Below are 23122 nucleotides of genomic sequence, written 5' to 3'. Positions count from 1 at the left end.
GTATACTTATCATTTATGTGTGATATTTTGCAATTTTATAGCCCAGTCCAATTCACATGGGCTGAGTGGGAGTCCATGTGCGACAGTCTACAAAGTCCAGTTTGTAATGCTTTGAGATTGTAAGTGTATCTGTGTGTGAATACCTATATCTATATGTATTTTAAGAGGAAAATACTGATGTTTATGCAACTGATGCTAACAATACTGAAAAGTAATGAAGTGACTATATCAAGTACTTTTAGGTTCAATGTTGCAAATATCGAAGGTCTTCAGTTACAGGCCAGTGGCTTAATACCTGTTTTCTTCCCTTGCTAGTCTCCAGGCTGAGGCTTCTTTCCACCGCTTCTGCCTGCTCACTGCTACTCTGCTCCTTATTCTGGCTCTTGCTCCCTCTACAGACAGGCAGCCAGGGCCCTCCATAGATTTCGTTAAGTCCACTAAGAAAGTCATGTCCTCACAGTGCAGGAGAGAGTCTCTCAGCTTACAGATGTAGACCAAAGACCAGCATAGCTGAGAGAGATGCATTTGCCTGTAGCATTGTCAGTATAAGCATAAATTAGAGAGAATTTAGCTAGCAAATGTTCTGTAGAAATGTGGGCAGGTTTATGGCAGAAAGCATGTCTTTGATGCAAAACCTAGACCCTTTTGGATAAAGGGAGTGAAATTTTCAGCTAAAAAGTTCACTAAAGTTTTTAAATGTGGGGTTAACTAAATGTTTATATCTTCTGCAGACCTTTATTTTAAAACAAACTTGAAGGTTAAAGCAACTAAAAAAAAAAAAAAAAAAGAGATCCTGAAACAAACATTAGTTACAGAAAATTTCAACTGGAATAGCTAAAATTTAGAAAGGAAACACTAATGTCTCATAACCAGAAATGCAGAACATATTTTACAATAAAGAGTGCTGTCTATTTTCCTTATAGCTTGTGCACCATTCTACCTTTTTGAGCTCTCAGAGAATATTGTGATTGTGGTAGTCTTTTGAATTAGAAGTATCATACAGTATACTATTTCCTTCTGCAGGTGCCAGCTGCCAAATGAATGACAGTTTCTCTAAGGAAGCAAGTTTGCAAATCAGCTTAGATTGATAACCAAAGCAGAGGCATGATATGTAAGGTTACAAGTAGCTCAGTTCCTAACTATTCCCAGTTTCGTGAATTCAATGAGAGTTGAAAAGGGTCATTACCTTGCTGGGTTAGACACATTTGAAATGATTCATAAGAGAAGTGACAGAGTTTAAATCTTTATTTTTAAGGGACTAAATGCTTGTGGATGAGGGTTCTTAATTTGAAAAAGACATGTTTGTCTTCCCTAATTTTGAAATTCATATTACGGTTTATTGGTAACCTATGTTTGAGTCATTGTATGTTAGAGCTACAGTCCTTTTGCTATCACTTTCATGGAGTAGTGAGTTTAATGTAAGTTTTAGTGGATTTCTCCTTAAGTCTTAATTCTACAAGTGTGCACTGAAGTTTTTAATCAAGAGGGACCAGGGATGCACATGCAGAAATGTTACCTAGTAAAAAAGAGATTAACTACAAAGATAATCTGAAGGATGTTTTTATGGTGTTTGCTTATACTCCTGTATGGCACAGAATTTTCATTTTTTTACAGAGTAAGAGGCAGAGCTGGCATGTACCCATCTCTTGTTTCCATATTTGGCATTTCATAGGAGCAGTATGTGAATGCAACATAGTATTATGCTTATAAGTAGATATTAGCATAGGAATATTTTAGGGCCAAAAAAGAAATTACTTGTAGATAATTAACAGAGAAAACTTAGAATTCTAAGTCTCAATTTACTCCTTGTTCAATGAAAATGAACGTATTTGGTTAATTGACAAAGACTAAATTGTTTCTGCAAGCAAGACTCCTGCCTTTGCAGCATTTTCTTCATGGCGGGTTTTGGAAATTTCCCAATGTTTTCTTCCTATTATAAGTAATCTCCAAAAAGACTCTCAAGTGTAAAATGTCTCTTTCTGTACCAGCCCAATCACATATTGTGCTGAGCACCCCTGCAGTCAGAGAATCTGGACTTGGTGGTTTAGGGGATTTTGGCATATAACAGACATGGAATTTGCATTCTGAATCTTAACAGTTGTTCTGACATTTTAAAATGTGCTTTTCCTTGCAATAATTTTTCCCCTGACTACACAGTAACAGCTAGTGAACTGGAACAGTGTTTCTGTTAGAAATCACATCGAAATATGGTGTTAGTCCCACAGAATGTCAGGGCTGCTACAAACAACAGCTTAGCAATGCAGAAATGCAAGAAATGTTTAAATATTCAGAGGACCTTGCAGAGGGTTGGAGGTATACTTTTCTCATTTAGCAAGTCTTTTATTTACATGAGCTCAATTACGTGACAGTAAAAGACTGAATTATCTTCTTACATCTGAAAAGTTTCTTTGTGTCTTTCTAAAGTCTTTACATCTGCAAAATCATTGGAGAACTGTTAGATAAAGTACTGTGCATGAAATTATTCATTCACCAGTAAACATCCTGTCGCTCACCCCATGTCAGAGAGAGTAACACTGTCACCAAGACAGCTGAGCTTCTGGTGATCCATTTAGAAAAATAAGTATGAGGTCAAGTGCTGCAAGAGCTGTATTCTTTTGAATTGCTATGACATTGATGCCTTGTCTGATGTTCTCCTAAAAACTACAAATTTAGACAAAGCAATCTTATTGCACTTCTTCATGCAGTTCAGGTTTCATGAATTCCTAATACTATTTATTCATACTTCATGAGTCAGTTCACTTCTGATAAATGTTACCTGCTACAAACACTTTCTTGAACCAAGTGTGCTCAGTGCAGACATTTTGTAAAAATCTAGACCCAGCTGTGTGAAATCATCTCAGCCTTACCGTATCTCCACATTGCTTCTGGCACCCAACGTTTTGCAGCTAATGAAATTCTTTCTGCTTCTTTTATGTGGTCTTTGATAGACTTGCTGTATGTTCTGTCGTATGGCTGTGAGTTACATTCTCTTTGAGAATGTGGCTTTTTTCATATCAATTCAATCAAAGTCCGTAAACTACACTGAATATGTTATGACTGATATTTAAGTGTTTTAATCTCTGTTTGATGAAAGTGGCCAGTATTAAGTACTCTATGTCAGTAAAACAGTAAAATCTCTGTGAATTTTTACTTCATTCTATTAGTTGTTGAAAAGATATATCCTTTATCCTGCCCTATATTTAGACATCAACTGCTCAGGTTGGTACCATGGTAACTGCAGCACATACAAAAATTGTCACTGAGAGGTGACTGTTGGTGTTCAGTTTCCATACTCACTTACAGATTAAGCATTGGCAATTTTAAAAATTACTTCTGTAAAAAAAATCCCTGAGTGACAGAATACACTAAAAAGGGCATGAATGGGGGACAGTGTACTGTGGCCACTATAAAGAAGTCAATATTTGTCTGCAGTGTACACATCACATCATGAATACTATTATTGTATAAATGCAGATAAACCGTTCTCTTATGGAAAGTGTACCTGACATAACGATTAAACAATTGCAAAATGATTTTTTGATGAATTATTGCAATATTATTATCTTTTTTGATGAATTATTGCAAGACAAGAAATAATATAAAGATCTGCTGCCAAAAATTAGAAAGTAGAAAAAATTAATTTGCTCTAAAATTAATTACTTGGGGGGTTGCTCTCTGTCTATATAGAGATGCAAAATAAATATTACAGTTTTAAAGATGAAATACGTCTCAGAACTTTAATTGCCTATAATGTACACAATCATTCTAACACGATGGTTTGAGTTTATTCTGCAGAAATGAAGTGAAGTAGGAGCTTCCAGGAGGTGGTTTCCTTCTTTCTTTTTTCTTTTTTTTTCTTTTTTTTTTTTCTTTTTTTTTCTTTTTTTTTTCTTGTTTGTTTGTTTGTATGTTTTTGAATATTTATCTTAAAAATGAAATGAGTTATCCCCAGGGGGTACCTTCTGCTTTCTCAAAACTATGGGGAAATTAATTGTCTTACAAAGACTTACTTTAGATAGCAAAAAATAGGTGAGTGAATTCTATGCTGCATTTATTTCATTAATTTTTAGTTAAAAAAAAGATAATTTTGAATAAAATACAGCTGAGATTATTAACTTGATTTATCATAAATTTTAAGAGTCTGCTCAACCCAAGCCTGCAGTTTTCAGCAAAGTATTTAACCACTTTTTCTCAGTGCAACAAGAACTGAATTTACTTTAATGTAAGTTAAATAGTTTAGAAAAATTATCTAATTCAGTTTTAACAGCCTCTACTGATGAAGGGCTCCTCTAGTTGAAAAGTTGTATCAAAGCTTAGATATCCTTTTTTAAAGATTCACACTATTTTGTGTCTAAATTTGTCAAGCTTTATCTTCTTAGGCACTGGATTTTGTCACAGTTTTGACTCAGCCTGGATAGCTCTCTTGCACCGAATTTCTGCTGACTTTGACAGTTTTTATGACAATAAGCAAATCCCTATGCTTGTCTTTGACAACTTAAATAGATTAGAACATTTGATTCACTGGAAAGCAGGCTTTCCAGTGATTTATTAACTCCCACAAATCTTTTCAGAGGACTCTTCAGTTTAACACCCTACTTCTTCAAGTGTCATAACTAGCAATTGTTTTTACATCATCTCTAAAATCTTCTTTACCTCCGACTAGCTCATGAAAACATTAAAGTGCACAGGTTATGAACTTGCCTCACTACTACACATCTGCTTGAAAATATTCCCCATTTACAGCCGCACTTGGAGATGTACCAGTTAGACGCTTTATAGTCCTATTATCAGCCAGCTTTAGCCCACATGAGAGTCAATAGAATGTTGGATTGTGGTGTCTTAACCAAAACATTACACAATCAAATGGGTTTTTAAAATTGAGGAAAATTATATCATTTCTGTTCTCTTTACCTGTCAAACCGTATCTCAAACCTGGACTGTTATTAAATCAGTCTAACAATCAGGCTGCATCAGATCCATATGAGTTTGACTTTGTTCAAAGTGATCTTTTTCATGTCTGTGTGTATTTTTATTTTATTTTAATTTCTTTGGTGTAATATGATGTGTGTTTACAGATTTAGATGTGGCTGATGATACCATTTTCTGTAGCAGTCATTCTGCATTTTATTAAGTGTACTATACTTGAAGCCTGATTGCAATGCCTTTTACAACCTAGTTGAATTGTTATAGCTGCTGATTATTATAATGTACCACTATTCTTTCTTATTCCTATTACTGTTCTATGCATAAAAAATCTGTTTCAAAAAGATTCTACTCTAGTTATGCTAAGCAACTTAACATAAGGTCAGTTCTAGGGCAGGTATTAATTTTATTTAATTATTTATATTTACTGCCCCTATTCTTTCATTTACTCTCAGCTAATCCTGTTGAAAATGGATGAACCATGATAATTGTAAGGTGTCAGAAAACTCAAATTATGCATTCATTGTAATTTGGGCATTTTTTTTCATATAAAGTTTTTAAAGAATTTCTGGATGAGAATTTAACACAAAGGAAAAAAAATGCTTGCAAAAATGTCAGAGGTTTGGATTTTTCAGATATGTGGAATCCCCTATTTTTAAAGAAACTTTAAGGAAACTTTTGTACAGAGCACAGATTTGAAGATGCTAAGGGCACAGTCAGAGGTATTGTTCGTCCTTCCACTGAGCTGGGTGAAGATATTACTGCTACTAGTGCTTGCCATTGCTACTGCTTACCACCCAGTGTTTCTACCCCTTGAGTCTGCTGGCAAAGTGACATACATTCAAACATTTTTTAGTTTAAGCAATTAATGTTACTAATAGTTTGGGCTTTTCCACTAGATCTATCTTGATAAAATTTGGCTTGACACAAGCTGGTTTTGTCGTTGTAGATGCACAGCTAAAAAGGTGATAATCTCTGTTTAAGAGAAAGCAGTGATGTACAAGCAATTGGGACAGGACAGTGAAGTTCAGTTCAGCACAACTGGAAGATAAGATGTGACCAGAATCTGAAAAGTGATGTATCAGCACAAGTTATTTTTCTCATTTGTCTCCTCTACAGGAATGTTCAGACACTTCCTGATTCTGGCTCAGTGTTACAAGGGCTTTTATCTTGCCTTCCAGTGCTAAAACTCGTTTGACTTCTGTAGAGTTTCTCCAGATTAACAAGTGAGACCAAAATAATCAGGCAGCAAATCAATAGGTTTGCTAAGCTTAATAGAAAAGGTCCTTTATCTAGACACTATCTCCTTTTCCAATAAAAGCCTATTAAAATGATAGTAACATTAGCAGTATGGGAAATCACTTGTGCATACAGGTTGATGAAATTAAGCATATGGTGTGTCTTGACTTGCCATTTTCAGTTCTGCTGGGAATATCGTCATTAACCAACCACCAGCTCTCAATACTGAGCCTATAAAATGATTGGCATTTTTAAAGGTAAATATTGCATAGTGACTGTTCAAGTGCTTCTTCTGTTACAAGAGCTATTGCAACTGCTACTGATATGTTGCCAGCATTGACATTGAAGGTCACTGAATAAAGCCAAACGGGGTCATAGATTGAAATTAAATGCTCAGAACATGGGTCCAGGGATAAAAAGAAACATTTAAAGAAAATCTGAATATGAGTTAATGAAAATAAATTCCAATTAGTTCAAAAACGTTGCTCGCATGATTGTTTTTAAGGATTTTATCAATTTTTTTTTGTCTTATCTAAAAAATACAAAATGTGTCAATTCTGGTTTTGTGAGAGGAGTTTTTCTGGGTCACAAAGATATATGATGCAGGCTCTTACATTGCCAGTCTCAGCTGCTTCTTCTTGGAGAATATCTTTCTTTTTCCAGGCAGTGCGTATTAAGAAAATTTAGTGGACTGTACGTACACACAAATAGTTTCAAGACTATTCTGAGAAAATTACATATAAGCTCTTATGAATAAGAAAATATTATTATCAACATTTAACTTTTTTTTTTTCCCATTCAAATACAATTTGCTAGCAGTAACTATAAAAAAATTAACATTTTTCTCAAGGGTAAAATTAATTTTTTTTTAATATTCTATAGGTTTCCCTGTCTTCCATGTTCTTTCTTTTCTTTCCCTTTTTGCAAAAGAATTAACCTTTCAGTGACTTAAAAGGTTAAAAGGTCCCCATCTGTAAATCAGATAAGAGAAAAAGTATGAAGAGAAAGAGAAAAAGTGTGAAATATAAGACCTGTCAACAACTCATATATTTCTTATTATTTATGCGTATTCCATGGTCTGAAATGAAGCCACAAAAATATTAGCTAAATTATTAATAATGATTGAATTTGTTAAAATTGTAATGAAATATATGTATTTATGTCATAACCTGTCATTTTGCAGACAGCTTACAAAAAGTGGATTAAGTTTGGCAAATAAATCATCTCTAGCAAATTGTTCATCTAACTAACAGTTATAGTTACTGCTTTTTTCAATTCACTTTTTTTTTTTTTTTGACTCTTGACAACACATCAAGAGAAAAAGTACTCTTGTCTGTGAGGTGCGTTTACCCCAACTGTCACAATTCCCAATCTAGTTAATAGTTTTTCAGCTTATAATTCATTATAGGGGTGAATTTTCTGCAGATTTTACCATGGATTTCTGAGATTTTTCATGCTTCAAAATAGGCACTTTTAGATTAAACATTGGCAAATGCTGAGGTAGAATGTCTATTGCAAATTGAACGTTGAGTTTTCACAGATGGTTATTCAGCCAAAATATATCTTTCATACATTGCCAATATAAAATTTGTGTTACCTGTGGCTGGATTAGGTTATGAATAACCCAAAGTATGTGCTGCACCTGAGTTATTAAATGCCTTCAGATGCACACTAGAGATATCGGTGTACAAATATTTTAGCCATTACTGTGTGAAGAAATTTCTAGTGTAATGAAGTTTACTAACAGTCAAGCATAGTGCAAGTCAAACTCAACTAGCCTACTGCTGGAGATAGCACAAGTCTAGTAGTTTGCAGAATATTCTCTGTATGTTTCTTTATTCCTAAGTCTCTCTCCTTTCCAAAAGTGGATCACTGACAACAGATTTTTTGGAGATGGTAGTGTCACTAAATTAGTCATCTTGTAGAGAACTCTTTTCTCTTAAAAAGTATTCTATTTTAACAAGTATTCTAATCTGACAGAAACTTCTTCATGTTTCCAATAAAATAATTCATGTACTTTGTATTAATATAAGATCACCATTTGCAAGAAGAGAGAAGTATTTTTAAGATAAATTTTCACGTTTTGGAGACTTAAAATGTTTCTTTACTAACAGAGACAGGTCTGTATTCTTCTTTCTTGAGTTTATCTGTGGTTTTCACCCATGTTTTTCACCCATGTTGGGCGCAAACTAAAACACAAGAAGTTCCAGCAGAGTATGAGAAAACACTTTACTGTGAGGGTGACAGAGCACTGGAGCAGGTTGCCCAGAGAGGCTATGGAGTCTTCTCTGGAGATAACCAAAATCTGTCTGGATGTAATCCTGTGCAACATGCTTTAGGTAACCCTGCTTGGTAGGGGGCTTGGACTTCATGACCTCCAGAGGTCCCTTCCAACCTCACTCCTTCTGTGATCCTGTGATCCTGTGATGTTCCATCTCCGTGTACTTTTAATACAGTTTATTTTGTAAACGTAGCAAGCCTGCACTTACTGAATATGCTTGTTCAAGCATAATACTGTATCTTTACCAATACAGTTAAAGATGGAATAAAACTCAAACTCATATCACAATTAAGGTAAATTAAGAATTCAGATTAGTGGCATTCAGTCATCAAATAAATCCAGTAGGTAACAATATGTAATTGTGGTGCTGACACTAAATGCTGCTTTTTTTTTCTTTTTTTTTTTGACTTAACTATGGAAAATGTAGAGTAGCCTCTTTCCTTATTCTCACATTCTATCTAAAATTTCATCCCTTCCAATGTATTTGCTCTGCTGCTGAAGTGCATCATTATCCTGAAAACCTTCATTTCCATCTTACACTTTTGCCAGTCTAAATTCCCTGAGCAGCTGATAACCTTGAGTCATCATAAGGAAGTACAGCAATTCAAGTGCCTGTTTAACACTTTTTCCTTAAAATCATTGTCATCTTGCTGTTCTCATTTTCCTCTTTCAGATGATAACACAAAGGTGACTTAGTAAAAACTGATGGTTAGATGATGCACCATAGCAGCTTTTGAATAACACAGTTTTTCAGTCTAGAAGAAACCACTGAGTAATTCAACATCAGGTTAGCAATTAATTTTAGGAAGCTATTAAAAACATTGTTCCCAAACATACATGTTTACATGTATATATTAATGAAAAATGAGGAAAAAAGTTAAAGATTTCCCAACAAGAATGTATCTGAAGAAAAAAAGTTTACAATTTTTCTGTGGTTTGTATATATATATATGCATATATATATATATGTATATATTTTTATGGGTGCCTTTATGTATTATCTGCAATTTCTAACTCAATATTTTGACTCACTGAGGGTCTCATTCTTGGCAGTATTAGGCAAAGTATCACCAGCAGGTCAAGACTGATGATCCTTACTGTCTACTCAGGGTTGGTGAGGCTGCACCTGGAGTACTGGGTACAGTTCTGAGCCTCTCAGTACGAGAGAGACATGGACATACTGGAAAGAGTACAATGTAGGGCCACCATGATGATGAAGAGACTCTCCTGTTTGGAGAGGCTGAGAGAGCTGTGACTGTTCAGCGTGGGTAAGAGAAGTCTCAGGGGGAACCTTGTTAGTGTCTATAGATACCTGGAGGGAGAGTGCAAAGAAGATGGAGGCAGGTTATTCTCAGTGGTGCTCAGTGCCAGAACAAGAAGTGATGGGCACAAACTGGGACGCAAGATGTCCCATTTAAACATCAGGAAACATTTATTGTGAGGGTGACTGAATATTGACACAGGTTGCTCAGAGAGGTTGTGAAATCTCCCTCATGGAGGTTTTCAAAAGCTGTCTGGACATGGTCCTTGTGCAAACTGCTTTATGTGTCCTTGCTTGAGCAGGGGGTCGGACCATATGGTCTCCAGAGGTCACTTCCAAACTCAGCCATTCTGTGATGCTGTGATTATGTTGCAAGCTGGTCAGGCTGCCCTTGGTGATACAAATCTTTCATCAGTTTTTCACCTGGAACTTCTTGCTGATGGTGCAAGAGGTCAGTTTTTCTCTGTTTAGTCTCTGTATAATCCTTTGAATAAAGATTGTTACCGTGTTGGTCTGGACAAGCATTTCAGGGTGAATTAGACAAAGACTTCATAGGATTCAGTTATCATTATTGTGATTCAATCTCCTCAAAAACATATTTATAACTAAATCATGTAGCATATTCCATCACAAATAACACTAGTTTTTACCAGTTGTGAACCTTAATAGAAATGAGATGATAATTCATAACTCTATAAAGCAAAACATTTGGAAGATCTCTATGCCAAGAAATTAATCTCTTCTTTCCAGCTGAGAAAGTAGGTGTGAGACACAATCAGCCAAAATCACATTTGTGGCAATATTTAATATCTGACATCTCAACATTTTCTTTAGGGATCCTTCATGAGTGTTATCAACATTAAAAAAAAATAAAAATTTGTGGACTTTCTGACATATAAGGAATATTAGAACTAATTTAAGCTTTGTAGTGGGTTTATGTGGCAAGATTTTGGTAGCAGGGGGCCATAGGGGTGGCTTCAGTGAGAAGGATCTAGAAGCTGCCCCATGTTTGGTAAGGGCCCCACTGCTGACCAGAGCTGAGCCAATAAGTGATGTTGTTTTGCACCTCTGTGAGAGCATATTTAAGACAAGGAAAAAAAAAAAAAAATCTGCACCACACAGCAGCTGGGAGAGTGAGAGGAGTGAGGAACAGCCTTGGAGGCACCAAGGTCAGTGAAGAAGGAGGGGGAGAGGTGCTCCAGGTGTCACAGCAGAAGTCCCCTGCGGCCTGTGGTGAGGACCATGGTGAAGCAGGCTGTCCCCCTGCAGCCCGTGGAGTACCACGGTGGAGCAGGTTCCACGCTGCAGCCCGTGGAGGAGACCACAGTGGAGCAGGTGGACCTGCACTGATGGAGACTGTGGCCTGTGGAACACCCCTGCCAGAGCAGATTCCGGGCTGGACCTGTAGCCCGTGGAGAGGAGACCACGCAGGAGCAGGTGACATGTCAGGAGTTGCTGCCCGTGGGGGATCCAGGTTGGAGCAGTTTGCTCCTGAGGGATGGACCCCGTGGTACGGACCCATATCTGGAGCAGTTCTTGAAGAGCTGCTGCCTGTGGGAAGCCCAAGCTGCATCAGTTCAGCAAGGACTACATCCTGTGGGAGGGACCCCACAGCACAGGAGACAAGAGTGACCGAGAAGGAACGGCGGCGAAGAAGCGCTATAGACTGACCATAACCCCCATTCCCCCGTACCCCTGCGCTGCTCGGGGGGAGGAGGTGGAAGAGGGTGGTTGGGGAGGAAGGTGCTTTTGGTTTCTTTCCTTTGTTTCTCGCTTCTCTAGCTTGTTAGTAATAAGCAATAAATCTTACTATCTCCCTATGCTGAGTCTGTTTTGCCCGTCACAATAATTACTGTGCGATCTCCTCGTCCTTATCTCAACCCTTGAGCCCTTTTCATCGTATTTTCTCCCCGTTCCTCTTGGAGGAAGGGGAGTGAGAGAGCGGTTGTGGTGGAGCTCAGCCGCCCACCTGAGTAAAACCACCACAAGCTAATAACCTTTTTCTAATATTCTCATTAAATTCAATTATTATTATAACTAATCCTATATTAATTCAAATCTGGGATCAAGTTTGTCATTCTTTCCTAAGAGAATAAAACGTTATTTCTGCCATTCTTATTCCATGCATTTCATCCCTCAGAAGGGAGACATGGCTAGTCTATCTTATTGAAAGTAAGAAATGTTTAAAATGGTGTTCCACATCTTTAAATGTGAAATTTGGTAAGGAAAATCTCTCAAGAAGTGAGCATGAGCAGTGGATTGGTCTATGTAGGGAGGTGGAAGTGTTTTAGCAGTAGATTACAGAATCACTGAGGGAGTCCTGCTTAATGCAGGAGCTTTGCATCTTTAAACTTGTCATCTCTGGTTCTGTTGGTATTTTTTGAATTACTGAAAAAAAATAAATCCTAATTTTCCTCTCACTTTCATATTTCAAAGTACAGTGTTAACTTAGTTTGATCATTCTGTTTCTCTATTCATGTCTTTTTGATACTGAATTTTCCAGGTAGATATTTTTCAAGTGGAAGCAGTAGATATCGGGACTCTGCAAAGGATGGTGGTCGAGAAAGGCAAAGGCTCTGACTGGCTTCTAGAGAAGATTACTGTGAAAGAGTCAGCAGCTGCTGGGAAAGAAACATTGTTTATGGCTCAAACATGGCTTAAAGACAGAAGTGATGGAAAATGTAACTCAGTAACTCTGAATGCCACAGGTCAGTATTGTCTTGAAACTATCATTTGGTAAGAAATTCATTCCAAACTGAAGAATGTGATTTGCTTCTATAAACAAGTTATGGTATAAAACATTTCAATAGAGCATGTCATTATATAGGGAATGAATGTGGCTGAACACTGTTGTTTTTTAGTACTATTTAATAACCTCTATTTGCAAGAGAATAATTTGTGTTTTGTTAATCTAGATTTGCAGTGGTGGCAATGGCTGCATTGGCAAGTTTTACTTCTACTTTGAAACTTACAAACACTTTTTAAAGCTTCAAATGCTTCTGCTTGCCATTTGATAGGCATAGGAAAAGTGGGGTAGATAGTAGGGCAAACTGTGTTTAAGCAGTGGAGGATATGTCACCATTGTATTCAAGCAGACTGTTTAACATGATTTATGCCACAATGTTAGGGTAGTTTTTCCCCAAAACTGGGCATACGTTTGGCTGATGCCAAGTGGGGACACCTAGAGCAGGCTGTTCAGATGGGTGTTGAAGATCTCCAAGGAGGAGACTCCACAGCCTCTCTGGACAACCTGTGTCAGTGCTCCATCACCTGCATAGCACAGAAATGATTCCCGACATTCAGAGGGAGCCTCCTGAGTATCTGTTTATGCCCATTGCCTCTTGTCCTGGCACTGGGCACCACTGTGTGTATGTAATGTATATTTAGTGTATATAAGGTTATACAATATGGTTTTACACGCACACACGCAAAGAAAATAGAAGGGAAAAAGAAAAAAAAAAGCTTTTGATTATTTCTCCAAGAATGCATTGATTTGGTAGAAGAATTTTTTATTTTTTTTCTGTGAGGTTTTTTTTTTATATATATATATATATACAATAAATGGAACATCTAAGCTTGGTTGAAAGTGGTTGAAAGAAGACTTTGGTCTATACTGTCTGTACCAATAGATATACCAATTCATCTATACCAATAGTAGTTTTGGTCTTTAACAAGTCCCACAGAAACCAATGGGAGCTGCTATCAGCAGGAGGAACATCAACTCCTAAAATGGGCATTAAAAGCATCCCATTAGTTCTGAGCATAAATTGTATAAATGAAACAGAAACATTTTAAAATGAAAAATACTTGAATCTTCAGGTTACAACCATTCCATAGTAAAGTGCTAGCTGTAGAGTCAGTTCTTTAAATATACTGATATGTAGGAGATGGTGTTTAAGTAGAAAATCACATTGTACACTTCCTAGTTAAGTCTTAATCTAAATGATACAATACTTAGCCATTTGCCTCACTAGTCATGAATGCAGACATTTATTATCATTTAGACATGGTTTTACAAAAGTATTAATTTGGTCTTCAATCTTCTTTAATTAGAAATTCAGGAGAGGAAGAGCACTTCTGCCTGGCCTTTAGGAAAAGAGCAAATGAATTCAGGTATAGCTCTCACAATTACATATACTGACTTATTCATCGGTTTTGAAATAATAATGTGAAAATATTTTCATCACAATATAGCATTACATTTACTGGTGCTGACATTAGTTTCACTTTTGTAATAATAAGAAATGTCAATATATTTACTGAGCTGATCTGCACCTAAATGCTCCCCGTGTAGAGTAAGACACATCTTAGGAATATTACCTCAGGTGCTTTGGTTAACACGCGAAATCAGAAATACCTTCTAATCTTATTTTTTTTTCCATTTTGTTTTCCTTATTTTATTTATTCAGAAGGCAGATGGAGGATTTATTTCACAAAACATCAAGAAGAAACAAAAAAAGACTTTGAAAAGTTGTCAGAAAATATATCCAAGTTGGTTATGGTTTTTTATGGAAGCAACGGCAAGTCAAATCCAGTTTCCATGGAAAACAAAGTGGAACATCAGGCTAAGAACCAAATAACATATGATGTAAAATAATATATAGATTTGTCTATATTTGCATTTTCTTTGATTTTCCTTTTAAAGAGAGATAATCATATATATGGTGAAAATATTGTAGATGTTATTCTTTAAATATTCAAGAAAAGCAGAATTGAAATTTTTAGTTGCATACTTCATTTTTAAGTTTTGGATTTCTCAAGTTCATGACGATCAAGTATATCCTTTTTTTTTCATTTATATGTCAACAAATTGTCATAGTTAATAATGCCTATCAATTTAAATGACATCAAGTATTTACATTTAGATATCAGTGTAGTCTGCAATTTGAATTTGATAGAATAATTATAATGACTGCCCCTGGAGTATAAAGCTAATTTTTTTCCATAAGTGCCTGAAGTCAACCTGGTTCTGCTGCCTAGGAACCCAGTGGGACTTACAGAACCAGTACTGATGCAAATGGGGCTAGGTCAGTGCTGATCCCCGAGAAGAAAACTTCCTCTCTTCCTTTAAATTAGGTACACATGTATCTATGTTTATTTTTGGATGCTAACTCGTAGTTTTGTTGCTTCCTAGATACATTTACCATCTGATTTGGGAATGGTTTATAAAGTGAGACTTGGACTCCAGAGTTTGGAAAACAGCATGTCACAGTTGTCTCTTCATCACTTTAAAATGCAGAACACATCCACCCTGGATACCTTTAGCCTGACTATAAATAAAACACTTCCTCTTTCTCTTAATGGAGACAGATGGATTGAATTCCCTGTAGAGTGGCCATTAAAAGAAACACTTTCTGGTAGGTATAAATGTACATTAAGGTAGTAGAGTGGTACAGGAAGTTAACACATCCTAATATTACAATTGGAATCTTTATAAAACCAGAAAATTTTGTTGTATTTATTTAATGATAAATAAAGCCTGGATAAGAATTTTAAATGTGTGAAGGAAAATGTTATCCACTCAGCTTAATGCCTGTGTACCATAAAGGGTGAAATGCAATGCTCACTTAATTGCACAGAAACTTTATTATAAGCTACATAGAATAGTAGTAAGAAATATTGCTTTCTTGCAATATCATAATATTTCTGTTCTCCTGTATTTAGTCCTCAGCTGCTCATATTACTGACATTAAAAACACAACTTTTTTAATTCATTTTCTATTAACTGAATCTTTTTTTCCTTTCCTTTCCTTTCCTTTCCTTTCCTTTCCTTTCCTTTCCTTTCCTTTCCTTTCCTTTCCTTTCCTTTCCTTTCCTTTCCTTTCCTTTCCTTTCCTTTCCTTTCCTTTCCTTTCCTTTCCTTTCCTTTCCTTTCCTTTCCTTTCCTTTCCTTTCCTTTCCTTTCCTTTCCTTTCCTTTCCTTTCCTTTCCTTTCCTTTCCTTTCCTTTCCTTTCCTTTCCTTTCCTTTCCTTTCCTTTCCTTTCCTTTCCTTTCCTTTCCTGCCCTCCCCTCCCCTCCCCTCCCCTCCCCTCCCCTCCCCTCCCCTCTCCTCTCCTCTCCTCTCTTTTTTTTTGTATGTTGCAAACAAATATTCTTGGGAGAATAAATAAATAAATAAATAAAAACTATACAAAACAAAAACCAACCAAACAAGAAAAAACAACAACCACCACCAAGCCCACCCTCTAAACTACATATAAACATCATTATTGCCTTTATATACTCCAAATATTTATGTCTGGTACAACTAGCTCAACAATTGTCTTACATATAATCTTTGTTAAGCAACATAAAAGATATCCTTTCACCTGAAGTCTACTATATCTTCCATACTTTTATAATGTGATACTCGCTAAATGCCACCATTTACCAAACAATTCTCAATTTAATAAACAGACCAAGTAATGATACTTAATATTGAAATCATTTCTGCCTGAGTTTTATGCAGAAGACAAATGAGTAAAGACTAAGTCAGTTATTCAGAATAAGTCAGTGTTAAATGAACTATTCTGATACACTTTGAACCGGAATTTATGGCCCAGTTTCAGTGAGGTGTTTATAAATTTCTAAATGTAAGCATGCAAAAAATCTGAGTGGAATTAACAGGTTTGGTGTTCTTTTTTTTTTTGTATTTTTCTTTTCATATTTTGACTGTAACTGAAAATTTAAATTTCGTATTTAAGCTTTAGATTTTGTATTGCTTAGAGCTGTTATTTTCACTTGAAACAAAGACTTGCACAGTAACGGATACAGACTAGGGCTTAATGGCTTTAGTCTCCTACACACAAGATTGAAACAAGAAGGACCTCCAGATTAATATAAAAACATGACTGTAGCCCTTGCAAAAGACAGATCACTGTCACATGCAGATATATTGAGGGTACATGTACATACACACAGAAACAGTGAGAGAAAGATGCAGCATAGATGATAAATAGGCAGTGAGACTGGAGCCCTAATGACCTTGATTCTTACTCTTCATCAGTGACTTCATCACTGACTTCTTGGTTGAAAACATCATTTACTGATTCTTTGTGTTTTCTTCTTTTTTTTTTTTTTTCTTTGGAGGGTTGGGGGTGGGCTAGTGGAGGGGGGAGTTTGTAATATTTTCCTTCTTTGTAATGCACTTTGAGATCAAGAGGTAAAAATCACAAATAAGGAATAGGTAACATATTATCTATATGTTCAGGTAAAAAAAAAAAAAAAAAAAAAAAAGCTCATCTCTGTTGCATTTATTTGTTTCCACATAGGGTTTAGAAGTGTTCAGTGAGGGATTTGTAACCACAAGGAAGAAAAAACTAGGACAGTGTGAAACATTCCCCAAATCTTTGCCATTTTATGTCCAAGAGAGCTTTAAGCAGTTCCACAGCAGGTGGCACACATGGAGTTCAAAGTGATCCTTTACACACAAACCTACTTGAAATTTATTGTGCAAAACAGATCTGCTTCTCTGCCAGATTTCTAAATCTAATTTATTTTCTCCTCGTTTTTCTTTTTCTCAGCTAAAAGCAAAACCAGTATTGTGCTAATTGAAATGGAAAGCAGCTGATCATAATCACCTTAAGTGAGAAGCTGTGTGCCGTTGAATTTCAGATACAGCTCAGTATACTGTCATTCATAGAGTGCCTTAGAATTTCATCTCTCAGTTGTCTTTTCCATTTTTTCATTTTGTACTTGGGACTGTGATGAAGCATGGCTAATTCAAGCCATCAAAATACAGTGCAAGCCCTGGAGATCTGGCTGTGTACCAGTCCATATGTGCCTTTGGGTATATTAATGGGGAGAGGCCTCCAACTGAGTATATGCATAGATTCTCTGTAGCGTACCTTCTTTTGAGATGCTTGCACCTCAAGAATCCCCAGGGATAAAACAGTGCTCTCTCTCTCACTCACAGGGTTGTACAGAAAGTGAATGAATTTTGCACTACTGTAGCATTTAATGCAAAACAATGAAATAGAGAAAAGGTTAAATAAAAATGTATTATGTTACTTTCAAATAACTGATTATTTTCACAAAGTAAAAATAGAGTCATAATTCACACAGAGATTATGAAATCATTGGAATTTTATAAAATTAATGGAGTTGTAACATTCATATATGTATTGTCCTTATTGAATGTAACTTCTTTTCAGAGATTTCCCTTCATCTTTCCTCCCTCCAATCTATTCAATTCACTACAGAGATAAAAGCTTATTTGCCCACACCTATGATGGTTTGATCCCACTACCTGAACAAAGACCACCGTTTGAGGATTTTAGCCCTCTTCCCTGGCCTACTTCAGTTTCCTTCAGTTGCTTCTCTTTTTACAAAGTACTCCACCAGTTCTAACCTCTGTATAATCTGATCCAAAGTTCATTTAACTCTAACTTTAGTTGACTACAGTGTGCCAGGGCCATGATAAGACAATAGATCTTATTTGCCCTGGAAAGTCTCACCTGGGACCTCTAGTCAAGCCCCTTCTGCACGTGAGCATAGGACATCCATTTAAGATCATGCCTGAGCTGCATTAGATGTGCACCAGTCTTTAGACCTGTCTCTGGCCCCATCTCCTGAATAGACTTAGGACAAATGCTGTAGCCTTGTGTTCAGTTCTGTCTTTGTCCCAGCTATTCCCAGCTGGACCACCAGAACGGATCCCGGATCTAATTCATAATTTGCCAAGTTTGGGACTGCTGATGGCTCTGCCTACTACATGCAGATGCTGCAGGACAGTTCCCTGGTCACTGCTTGCACTGTGGTCACTCCCAGATCCTGTCTTATTCTTCCTCATGGAGCAGTCCCACTCCTGCTGCTCTCAAGCACAGTGATCTTTGAAACAAGCCTTCTGAATGCAATCCTTTTGTTCTTCTCTTGAGCTGGTCTAGCTTCACATCTCAACTTTGAGATCTGGGAGACTGTATCAAATAGAAGTCACGGAAAATAAAAAGAGGTCACTTAGAAAATCAGAGGTATAGTCAAAAATAACACTACCTAGATTCTTTCTTCTGTGTTGCAACCTACTTGCTGCAACCTACTCTGACCAAATATATTGTTTCTTCTCCTGTCTCTTCATCTTGTTTGTAACACCATTGACCATATCCCATACAGTCCTTGTATTTCATCTTTTATTCTATATCTTACCACGCCATGATTTGTTCTTCCTTAGGCAGCACTGATTTTTTATTTTCAATATTTTTCCAAATATATATATTTTTATTTAAACTTGGCTGTTTCCTGGGCTTTTCCTAACTTTTACCTTTACAGATAAAGCTATATACCTCTTTGTGACTCTGAATTTCTTACTATGCACCTGCTCAACTGCAATATGCATGCAACAAGAGTCTGTTCTCTCTCTCTTATTGCTGATGCTCGGGAAACAAGGCAAGGCTCATGGAAGAGAGCTAGTTCTTGTACTGAACTCAATATTTTAGATGATCATTAGATCTGAAAGCTGATAATAACAGCTTGTGATCCACTTAACTGTACTTTTCTTGACTTTGAAAGGATGCAGGTAATCTGCTAATATAAGCTGTCATGTTCTAAGCTTTGAGCCATTTTCTGCAGAAGCATTCTGCAAGGTCAGGATTCATCCCCTTCTACCAGGGTAGAATATAAACAGATGCTTTGTGAATGCATTTACTTTTAAAGGTGTTCAGATGCTGTCATCTTGTCTTCAATTAAATAACTATAACTATTGCATAAATCACAAACTGCACAAACTCATGGGTGACAACTTCAGTCAAGATAGACTTGTCTTCCTGGGGTGACCCATAGTCAGAGGATGTGCTCCATTATAATAAAGTTCAGAGTAAGAATTTAGGTGCTCTGAAGGACTTGTTTCCCTAGCTAAATTCTGTCTTTGTAAAGACCCCAAAGGTGTTTGATGAATCTGAAACTTATTAGGATTTAATCTATTAGTCATTTGGCATTAAAAAGAAAAAGGTAACTAACTGGCTGCGGTAATTTCTCCATAATCTGAAACTGTGAAAAACAGCATAAAGTATTGACATGTTTTTCTCTCACTGAAGGTTGTCAACACCACCAATGTTTATAGTTACAGGACAAAATTAAAGAAAAATATTTTAAAAATTGAATTTAATTATCACGTCAAGTGTGTAATAAGACAATGATTACTATCATTGTCAAGTATAAAGTGTCATTTTTAATTCCATCTGATTGTGCATTGCTATGTTGTCAAATAGCTATGCAAGGCTGAGACATGGTATTAATGTGATCTCTTTCTGCTTGATTTTGCAGAGGTTAAATATCATCTAACAGTATTTTCTAGAAATATTTTGACTGTGAGAAATGTCATGCATATGACTGCGTGTATATATGGTACTTATGGTGACACAGGGGACAGATCCCTTCTCTGGTCATTGGAGAATGTCCAGCAGGAAGAGAGCAATGAGGTACTCTGTATTTAAAATTAAAGTTACTTAAAATTTATCCTTTAATCCATTCTTGTACTTCCTATACATTCTTTTTCCTCTATACTTGAAATAATATTGTTTAAGATTGTAATATTGAACAATTTTATTTTAGTCATTTCTAGTTATTGTGGCTGCTGTTGAACTGGGAGAACTGGACAAAGTTGTTCTTTTAATCAGCAGTAAAACAGGTAAAGTACTTTTGCTGCTCTTTAAAGTCAGTGATGTGAATCACACAGATAATCTGTTAAGAGCAATACAATCACCACCAGAGATAAATTCAGATTAATTTCCTTTGGTTATTTTTTTAAAAAGATAAAATTTTATAAAGCAAAATCCTACATTTTGTCGCATTTAAATCCTTGGAGCTGAAAGCTGTATCATTATTGCATCGAGAAAATAAACTATTGCATTACAAACAAGAAAGAAAAACAGAAGATTAGGATAAATAATTTTGTTCTCCTACTAATACACAATGTAGGAGAATAATTATAACTCAATTAAGAAACTGGCATTGTTTAATTTTTTTTCTGTGATTCAGTTATTTTTATTGTTTTCTCCAGCTGTTCTGTTTTCTTACTGTACCTTTTTTTTTTTTTGGGGGGGGGTGGGGTGGGGTGGGGTGGGGTGAGAGTGTACCTCTTTTAAATGTGATGAACTGTAGCTTTGCCAACAAATTCCATTGTCTCATCTGTAGGATGGTTATCATGCTACTAAGGAATATTCTAAGGATGTTTGTAAATGTTTTCAAGTCCTTTAATGAAATTTCTTATATAATTGTGTATTGTTACTTACTATGTATTGCAGTTGACCATTTGTAGACAGGTTTCTAGGAAAGCAAGGGATATACATTTCTACTCTGTCTGTCTTGTTTGTCTGTCTGCTGGCTCCTCATAATAACCTTCTAAACTCACCATCGAGCTTCAACCAAATTTGAAAAATGCATATAAATATCGAAGACTTTTGGGTGGTCAACACATTCTGCACCAGAGCATGATCTGCTCGAATGCTAGGGTCTTCAGAGGGGGCACAACATGGAGCTGCAGATATTACAGTGGGATAGGGAAGGGGAGGGGCAGCCCCGCTGTACTGCTGTTGGGGGCTCACTACGTTTGTTTTCTGCAGTTTCAGCCGTGAAAGTTAACTACAGTCATCTGTCTCACTGACAGTCATTGAATATGGCAATTACACATTGCCAAAGGGCACCACAGAAAACATGACAGGCAAGATTTTTCCAGTCAGGTTTGAAGACATGATTCACAAATGAGGGACTTTGGTGCTCATTGGCTGTGTGTGTTATGAAGAAAGGATTGGACAGGTGTATAATACATTTCTTCCAACAGAATTACTTAGATGATAAAGCACTTTGGATGAGTAAGAGTGTCCACATTGTGTCTAGAGGTTTATTGAGTTGTTTGGATGTAGACTTTGAACCAAAAATCCCCAAGCACAAAAGCTCTTTAGTGTCTGAAATCAAATGTACCCTGCAGGACTGGTCAGCCCAGGCAACGTATTGATTTTCTATATTTATGCTGCTTCTACAATCAGAGCTGGTTTTTAGGATCAGGTGGCTCTTTCCTCACTGCATGCATGGTTTGAGATTTTGAGATCCCCAAGCTTCTGAGTGTCTCCATGCACTGTCTGGGCAGATCATGAGTGCAACACCATGCCCTGAATTCCTCCACAGGAGCCTGATCCTATTAGACTCCTACTGATTTATAATAAAAGAGACTTAGACAATAGGAGAAGATATTGGGACACACTTTGTTGAAGAGAGCTGCAGGGACAAGTGACAGAAGAAAAGAGAAAGTGAGTAGTCTTCATGACTGGCTAGTGGCAAGAGATTCAGGCCAGTGTCATAGACAGCATGTACCCGAAGCCCCCAGCAGAAAATTCAAAAGTGCAATTCAAAGAGCAATCTCTCTTATACGGAAGAGGATAACACTGAGTTGTTGAACTTCGTTCATACCTGTCATTCAATAAATCTTTGTAGTGCACATGGAATGGAGTTCCAACCCTTTTGTCAACCAGTCACTGTGGAGGAAGCACCAGATACATATTTCTTCTCTTCCTTCCCAAATGAGCCTGCCTGAGTTGTACGGAACGTGTTCTGCATGTCTACTGCTCTCCTGTACTCCTCTGCTTCACTAAGACAAGGGAAATACTTCTAAACTTCTAAGTAAAGGTTTTAAATAGAAACAAAGTAAAGAATGTTTCAATAATTGAAGGATTTTATAGTCAATTTTTGTTATATCTAAATGAATCAATAAATGATGTTTTAATATTTTACATAATTCTTGGATGCACAGTACATTTTCACTATATTTTATTTTCTTGTTTTTAGACTGCAAACTGGACATTAAAAAATTGCATTTGAAAGAAGCTTTAAAGAATCATCCTATCTATGTGTTTGAAGTGAATGAGTAAGTACCATACGAGAAGTTAGTCACTTTGTAGTATAATATTAGAGAACACTGAGCAGGCACTGGATTAAAAGGATTGTCATAGAATGGGTCAGTCAACAGATTTTTATTTTTTTTTTAAAAAGTCCATCTTCCACTGTCCCATGTAAACTGATAGGATTTTTTGATTTAACGTATAGATTACTTACCACAAAAATATATGTTTTTTGTTTTGCAGGACATTTTCTGTGGATCCAAATAAGCCAGAAATACAGAGAGAGATCCCAGTATCTTTTATTATTACAGGAGACAAACAAAAGAATGGCACAGATAGCAACTTAAATAAGGAAGGAAGTCAAGCAGAAAATCAGACAGAGTATACTATTAAAGTATACACAGGTGACAAAAGGGGAGCAGGAACTGATGCCAATGTGCATATTATTTTATTTGGGGATGAGGACAAATCTGAGGTATTTCACCTCTCTCAGTCACTGGAGCATCAAGATCCCTTTGAAAGAGGAAAGGTGAGGATACAAATTTCTGCCTGTTTCAGGATTGGGAAAGTAAATATTAAATCTATGCAAGACTTTTATGAAACCTTAGGCA

The 23122-nt window shown here is 36.4% G+C and overlaps 1 protein-coding gene across 7 annotated transcripts in view; it reads left to right on the top strand.

The window, feature by feature from the left end:
• The window catches only part of RP1 (RP1 axonemal microtubule associated), a 217428-nt gene that overhangs the window by 184437 nt on the left and 9869 nt on the right, over positions 1–23122 (top strand). For 5 of the 7 annotated variants that reach the window (XM_083823906.1, XM_083823902.1, XM_083823904.1 and 2 more), the window contains 8 exons: positions 12208–12412; positions 13758–13817; positions 14114–14292; positions 14839–15061; positions 19942–20096; positions 20230–20305; positions 22459–22537; positions 22755–23040. In XM_083823906.1, coding sequence (XP_083680032.1) covers positions 12208–12412; positions 13758–13817; positions 14114–14292; positions 14839–15061; positions 19942–20096; positions 20230–20305; positions 22459–22537; positions 22755–23040 — 1263 coding nt within the window. Of the gene's footprint in view, positions 1–1023; positions 12174–12207; positions 12413–13757; positions 13818–14113; positions 14293–14838; positions 15062–19941; positions 20097–20229; positions 20306–22458; positions 22538–22754; positions 23041–23122 lie in introns of those variants that run through there. The other 2 variants (XM_083823907.1, XM_083823908.1) reach the window with 2 other exon arrangements.

Source organism: Anser anser (genome assembly GCF_964211835.1).
Source record: "Anser anser genome assembly, chromosome: 2".
In the NCBI taxonomy this organism is placed as follows: Eukaryota; Metazoa; Chordata; class Aves; order Anseriformes; family Anatidae; genus Anser; species Anser anser.
Note: the sequence above shows the minus strand (reverse complement) of the source record. Positions and strands in the feature narration are given on the sequence as shown.